General features: G+C 31.7%; 1 protein-coding gene across 1 annotated transcript; it reads left to right on the top strand.

Annotated features, from left to right (window-relative positions):
- Positions 1-353: 353 nt before the first annotated feature.
- On the top strand, positions 354-4,602 carry LOC132750957 (uncharacterized). Its single transcript, XM_060741052.1, has 4 exons — positions 354-478; positions 1,225-1,788; positions 1,970-2,095; positions 2,628-4,602. Exons 1-4 carry the CDS (start codon positions 406-408, stop codon positions 2,903-2,905), a joined length of 1,041 nt encoding a protein of 346 aa, XP_060597035.1. The 5' UTR covers positions 354-405; the 3' UTR covers positions 2,906-4,602.
- The last annotated feature ends 2,820 nt before the right edge of the window (positions 4,603-7,422 follow it).

The raw sequence follows: 7,422 nt of genomic DNA, 5'->3' as shown, positions 1-7,422 counted from the left end.
ATGCAGCTAAAAGTAGCAAACTTAGGGGATATTATGGCTTTTTTTTATTAAGGTTCATAGAAAAGTTGTTGAAGCAATAAATGTTACATACCGCATGCATTTAATAAAACTGATAAATAAGAGGGTGGGTTAATTTGCATAACTTTAAACGGTTAATTACATGTATACGTTTAAAGTACATAAAGTATCTTTGTAAGTAAACTGTTTATTAGTGATACAAATTTTCTTTATCAACAAAACATTGTTCACAAATGTCAACACGTTATCAACCCTATATTACATTAGTTCAAAAAACATTTGCGTAATAACTAAAAATAGATCCTACATAGAAATTGGGTACTAGTATATGAAATCCCTAAACCGCTACGAATCAATATTTTTGGAGTTTCTATATTATTAGATAAAATGGAGTTTACTGTATTGATTGGTACAACAGTTGTGATTTTAATTTCTTTAGGAAATATGAATATAAGTTCAGGTACATTATTTCCACTAGTTAATTTTCAACAAAAAGAAACTTTTTAAAAAGTCGTATGTCGTGGCGCTAACTAAAGCTCAAGATCTCTATAACATTTTTAAAGTGTTAATTATCATTTATTTATTTTGATGCTTATTACATATAAATCGTTTAAAAGAACTGCTAACTAACTTATAATAGAATCTACTACTGTTTTATATGGATATAAACTTTCTCTTAAAAAAGTGCAATTTTTAAGGATCCCAACATCTTTATTTATAGCACAATCTTAGTTTTCCATTAACTAAACATAGATTCCCAGATCTAGTTAAAAAGTTATACAGTTTATTTAAGAATTTAGTAAATCTGTATGTCTAGTTATCATTAGGGGGTAACAATATTCTTAAAGTTTACCGTAACTCAGCAAATCGAAATTTGACGTTTATCTGTGAACAGAAATACTATTATGTATGACCAATACACATTTAAGTTCTGAATTTGTGCCACTTATACGCCTAACAACAGTTTTCTTGCAAACACGATTCTTCAGAACTATATCACAAAGTTTTATAAAGGCAAGTCACTTAAATTTTGATTTTGTAAACAAAATTATTATTCTAAATTAATACTAGCGATTTCAAGAATTGACAGACAGAAAGATTGGGGTGATTTTCATAATCTTTTAATATAATGTGAGATTTCGAATCTATTGCAAGTTAGTTTAGTTTAGCTTATTAATAAAGAAACATTTTGCAATTTTCTTTTAGGCACTAAGGATGCCGATGAGAAATTATCATGTAACCCGTATAGCGCTCTTATCATATGGTACACTGGTAGCGGAGAAGATAATTCCTTTTTTCAACAGAGAAGATTGTTGGTAGTGTTAATAAGTGACTTTCCTGAAAACACAAGTGTATCAATCGTCACAATTGGCGCTAAAGATGATATAAGACTACAGTTTAGAAAACAAGATAGAATTACGAATTGGAGAGACAAAATTTTACATCATGTGCCGGGAACGGCATCGAATCATACATTACCTTACACAGAAATACAAAAGGCAATACTATACCATAAGACTAATTCTAGTGAAGCAGAACTTGTTTATCTTCTAGTTAATGGCAAAACTGTAATACGCGATGTAGGAAACAATGGTATTAAAGAGCTTCGGAAAAAGAAAACGTTTGTTGTGTTATGTGAAATTCAAACGGAAAATAGATCACACACGTGGTTAAAATTTGCTAGCAATGAAAATTATTTTATCGCATTGGACAGTATAACAGGAGATGTCAATAAAACGAAGGAAATAATTCTGGCCAGGTCCTGTCAAGGTGAACATTATTATTAGTATTATAAAAGTACTTTAATTTGGGAAATGAGTAGAAAAGTTGTTTCTTAATTTTTATTGCTGTTTATAATTTGCTTGAAACACTTAGCAACCTTCTCACTTTCTTTTCTAAAGAGATTGATAAATATTGACACACAACACATTGTACATGGTTTCTTTTATAGATTCAAAATTTGTCTGCGACACTGACATGTACTGGTCAAGTGACAGGAAAGGATGTAATGCATGCACATATATATGTTCCAGTACCTGCAAGGTACAACCGGAGTATTGCTTTTATGCGTGTCCATGTATGTCTACTTACATTTCATTTTTTATATTTACCTGTCAAGTTATTTGATTCATCAATTGACCGAACAAAACAAAGCAAACATAAAAACAACAACAGTAAAATTGTTTAGTTTTCAGATATTTCTACAACAGCAGGTGTCAAGTCCCTTGTGGCAGCTGTAAAAGTACTTCACTTCAGCTTTGTTTTATTTTTCCGGTCCTTCGGATCATTGATTCCAGCACATTTAAGTGTTGAAAATTGAGTTCCACTCAAGCCAGTGGTAGGGCGCTTGAGGGATATAGCACTTTTTCATTATTTATCATGTACAGACCCATTCAAACCGAGTCTGCAATTTTCATGTAACTTTGCTGACTTAAATGTTTCAAAAGGACCACTCCAGGTAATCATGTCATGATTTAAGTGGATGTTTGAGAATTGCTTTATTATATCAAAGGAAATCGTATGATTTTATTTATTTTTACAGAAAAATATTAAGGCTTTTTAGATAATTGCAATTATATGTTTTGTATATATTTTTCTCTGTTTTGCAGTTTTTCACAAATATAAGCTTGCAAATAATATTAACAAGGACAAGGATTACACAAGTGAGCCATTACAAGAACATGCTAGGGAAGCATCCGACAATAACTCTTGGCTAATTATTACCCTGGTTGGCATTGTATGTATACTAGTATTAGCCACAGTTGCCCTCGTATACAAGAAAAAGGAAAAGTTATGGAGCTTCAAACACTATGTATGGAGTTTTAAAGAAAGAAGAAAATTCACAGAAGACGAGGTCAGTGAGCTCAATGAACAGCAAAACAATTGAAAATATAAAATGTCATCTACTGAATCCTATCATAGACGCCAGCATGAGTTACAACGTAACTCACACAGTGTCATTTAACCGGAACTGACTGTATTACATCAACACTGACCTTGAAATTGTGATTAATGTAATGTAGTGATGGGAATTCTGATAAACATATATTGGTTTAAACATATTTATATAAGCCCTATTTCGAAACAAGTTTTTGCAACTTAAATTAATCACTTTTGAGTCCGCTTCCTGGAACCAACCAGTGCTGGTTCCTGTCCGTGCTCTGCCTTGTGCCCTGTCCCGTTTTTGTTTTGGGTACGTCTTGGCTTCTTGCTACTGGTTCTTGTTGCTGGGTCGTGTTGGGGTTGCGCTCAGCGAATGCCGCCTTTCCTTGTTGATCTTGTTAATCATATTTCATATAAAGAAACAGGGTCGTGAAACGATTAACCACAAGGCCACCGTTCCCCTAACATATTTTAATAAATTAAAGCTTCGACCGTGGCGTGCCATGGTCAGTACTTTTCGGAGTTGGAGGTAAAATGACGTCATAAAGTGAATAGCGGTTAATTCCTGTAGGGTAAGTCACATCTATGTTTATTTTTCATAACATTTAGATAGTAAATTCGTTTAAATGTGCTGTTTGTCTGCAAAAATTGTAAAATGTGTTGTCAAACCGAACTTCTGTTAAAATAAAAATGCATTATTTAGGATACAAAATGTCTTTAGTTGTCTGCAATGAGTTAATATTTAACATTATAATGTTCGCTGAATGAACAAAATTGTAAACTAGACTTTAGAATATGTCCGCAGCTATTCACAATACTTATTTCTTTAGTATTTATCAGTTTATGTTTCTCTAAATATCACTACTATTAGTTCTTAAGTTACAATTAAGGGTTAGGGTTGGTGTTACATAGATCAGGCTAAGTGCTATGGGTTAGGGTTAGAGGATTAGTACACATGAATTTTACTGCGGACAGATTCTGTTAGCATACATTAAATAAGGCGTATCTTACTCCAGTGTCGTTTTAGTTTTGCAGTTGGCATTCACTAAGGTTATTACGCTAGATAAGCAGTTGACATTATTTAGTAACACTTTCCATCAGATAAGCGAGTAAACCTAGGCTTAATAGCAATTCGTCGCCTATTAAAGTTATAATTCGCTGTCTACCAATGATTACTTAGTAGACATCTTTATACATTATGTTTCTTTACTGACATACAGGCGATTGAATATTTTAAATGACAGGTAAATACAAAATAGTAGAGTTACTTGTAAAAGTAAAAAAAAGCTATATATCAATGAATAATATAATAGCTTATTGAAATAATAAACAATTGATAGTTATTTATCTACAAAAAAAGTTTACTGCTAATTAAACACATTGTATCTTGTTAAATTGACGGATACGAAAGCTGTTATATTACAGTACTATTATTTTAGCTATAGTCATTCTGTTTAATTGGATATCGTTTGAAAATAAAATCAAAACGCCCACAATTAGAAAAAAATGTTGTTATTTTAGATCACATTGTTGCATTTATGTGACCTGATTGTAGATAATTTATAATTATTATTATAATTATTATTATTATTATTGTTGTTGTTGATATTTATTAAGAACTGTACTTAGTTAAGATCTGTATGCAAATAACTGTTACATACCTCATGCATTTAAAATATGTTATGTAATATTGTCAATAAATTTAACGAAAGAGTAAATATTTTTATATTCTCTATTTATAATCTCCTCAGAAATACAAGGTTTTAGATGTTTTATTTATTATTAAATGTTTAAACGTAGGCCTTCCTAAGTATGCCTTTTATATACCAGTCGAAGGACGATTTTTATTGACGGTGTTTCATTTTCTTTACTACGACATTTCTATAATATTTGTGACAGAATTATGACCATATTTATACAGGTTTTGAAAAATAACTTGCATAACTTTCTTGACACTTATCAACCGCTTGGGTGACGAACATTTGTGGTACCAAAAACACAAAAATAAAAAGCTAAATTTATACTACTTGCATTACATATTGACCCGCCCCCGAAATGTCTTTTACACATTTTCTATAAAAAGGAACTACGAAGCAGGGGTAAATATCTAATAAGATTATATCATAGCCTTACGTTTCAATACAAATTTTGTAGCAACAGAGATAGTAATGGATATCAAAAAATTTGTATCCTCTCCCGTTTTTGGTTCGGCGCCTTTTTGGTGCCCTTTGCAGAACTGTATACGTTAGAACCATCATCTCATTTTAATCGATCCATTCAAAACCTTTTCTTTATAAACGATAAGGTCTGATATATATTTTGTTTCTAATAAAAATTTGCTTTTCTGAGGCACATTTTGTTTTTGAAGATGGCTCGCGGTAAAATGTTGTTACAAATCTTCAAAATCGGCAAGAAAAATGAAAAAGAAAAAAATGACCACAAGTTTATTGAATTATCCTCTTAGGAACACTTTTAACATCTTATTATAAGTTTAAAGTAAAGTCTCACTTTAAGAAATATGTTTAGTATTGTCAATAATTTATTTTACCAGAATCATCATATTTTCTGCAAATGTCACCATAACAACCTTACAAATTAACTACATTGTAATTACAAGAAAAGCATTGATGCAAAGCATCAAAGGGCGACGCCAAAAGAATTTGATCCAGGTTTGCACCTAAATACTTAACAAAAGATGTGTACTTTATAGCAGTACCATGTCATGTGACCTGGAGGCTAGGCCCAGTTTAAGTTGAAACTTAAACCAAAAAGAATAGACTCTGTCTTGCCAAGATGCAAAGACAATTTATAGTCAATAAACCAATCTTAAGATTTACTTTACCAGATACAAGGATACCTGAGTCATCATCATATAATCACAGGCACTAGTATCGGACCTGGGAAGAAAAAATATGACCAGATTGATAAAAAAACTGTTTTCATCTTAAAACCAAAGAAAAACAAAAACAAAATGTAAATAATAACCCCCTTTAAAAATATACTATTAACTTAAAGTATATTTTTAAAGGGGGTCATTATTTACAATTTTTTTTTGTTTGTGACACTTTTAAGATGATCACAGGTTTTTTTTTTATCAATCTGGTCATATTTTTTCTTCCCAGGTCTGATATTTGTGCATGTGCATATAATAAAAGCTTATTGCTTAGGGTTGCAGACATGTCATTTACATAATTATATTAGATATAAAAGAGGACCCAAAATGAACATCAGGGGGACACCAAAGGTACTCAGAGCAGTAGTAGGAGTACCAGCCACATTAACCAGCTGCTATCAGAGATAAGACTTGAACCATGTAAGAATGTCATTACATATGGCAGATGCTTGAAGTTCCATGAAGAAGAAGAAAAAGTATAGTGTGTAGCTTCTTTCCGGCCACCATCATCCTCTGGAATCACCTACCCATACAAGTTGTTGAGAAACCAACCTTGGAGGGGTTCAAGTCGGCGCTGACAAAACACACAACCACCAACTAGACACATTGCCAGTTTTTACCAGATTTTAAAAAGATGTAAATAGACAATTTTTAACTGTAAAGAGGAAACCAATTGCTGCGCATGTACATAGTTTTAGTTTCATCGCGATTATGCTCTATGAAGAGTGAGGCGATTACTGAAGATGATGATGTATCAACTGTATCAAATGCTTTTTGTAGATCTAAAAGTATCATGCAATACTGCCTTTGTCCATTTCAAATTAAATGCAATCTATTAAATGAATCAAACATGTGTCAGTTGAAAAACCACTTCTAAACCCTGACTTAAACTGCCTGACCATGACTCGAACCCATGACTTTCAGAAGACCAACTGAGCTATCCGGCCGGCTACACATTTTGTCTTTAAAAATTAAACAGTCCTAAACCTAAACCTATTTCCCCACTATATTGATTCATGTCCTTGAATTTCTGATGTTTACAGAGCATAGTGAATTAAACTCATGTTTATTTGCAGTCAAAGGATGAGAAAAACTTTCAGCTTGACCAGAACTCAAACCTGTGACCAACAGAATAATGTACCGCGGCTGTAGCGATTGAGCTTTGTATGCACATAGCATTAATAATTCCCAGTTTCTATTAAATAAATATGAAATCCTAACATTAACATTAACATTGGTACTAATGGATGGAATTCAAAATCTAGTAGAAAGAAAACTATAATATATAAACTCTATTATAGATACTATTATTAGCCAGCTAACACTGGGTATAAACATCTATAACCTGTAGACTGATCAATACATGTATTATCATTTATAAATTTAAATGCAAGTCTCATCCATCATAACTGTAAGTCTTTAAATACAGAAATACACATTATATCCATATACTATGATACACTTGTATGCACATTACATTAATAATTCTCAGGTTCCATTAAAAATAAATATAACATCCTATTAACATTGGTGTTTGGATGGAATTCATAATCTTGTAGAAAGAAAACTATAATGTACATGATATTGTATAGTATAAAAGTAAAAAAAAAATCCCAATAGTCTATATC

Source organism: Ruditapes philippinarum, unplaced genomic scaffold, assembly GCF_026571515.1.
Source record: "Ruditapes philippinarum isolate M1 unplaced genomic scaffold, ASM2657151v2 ctg795_1_1_1_1, whole genome shotgun sequence".
Lineage (NCBI taxonomy): Eukaryota > Metazoa > Mollusca > Bivalvia > Venerida > Veneridae > Ruditapes > Ruditapes philippinarum.
This window is presented reverse-complemented; position numbering and strand designations above follow the sequence as displayed.

Bases quoted from the DNA above. Each gene is read 5' to 3' on its own strand.
- LOC132750957 (XM_060741052.1), top strand. From the start codon at position 406: ATGGAGTTTACTGTATTGATTGGTACAACAGTTGTGATTTTAATTTCT. The intron at 479-1,224 runs GTACATTATTTC...ATTTTCTTTTAG, and splicing joins AAATATGAATATAAGTTCAG to GCACTAAGGATGCCGATGAG. The intron at 1,789-1,969 runs GTGAACATTATT...TTTCTTTTATAG, and splicing joins TCTGGCCAGGTCCTGTCAAG to ATTCAAAATTTGTCTGCGAC.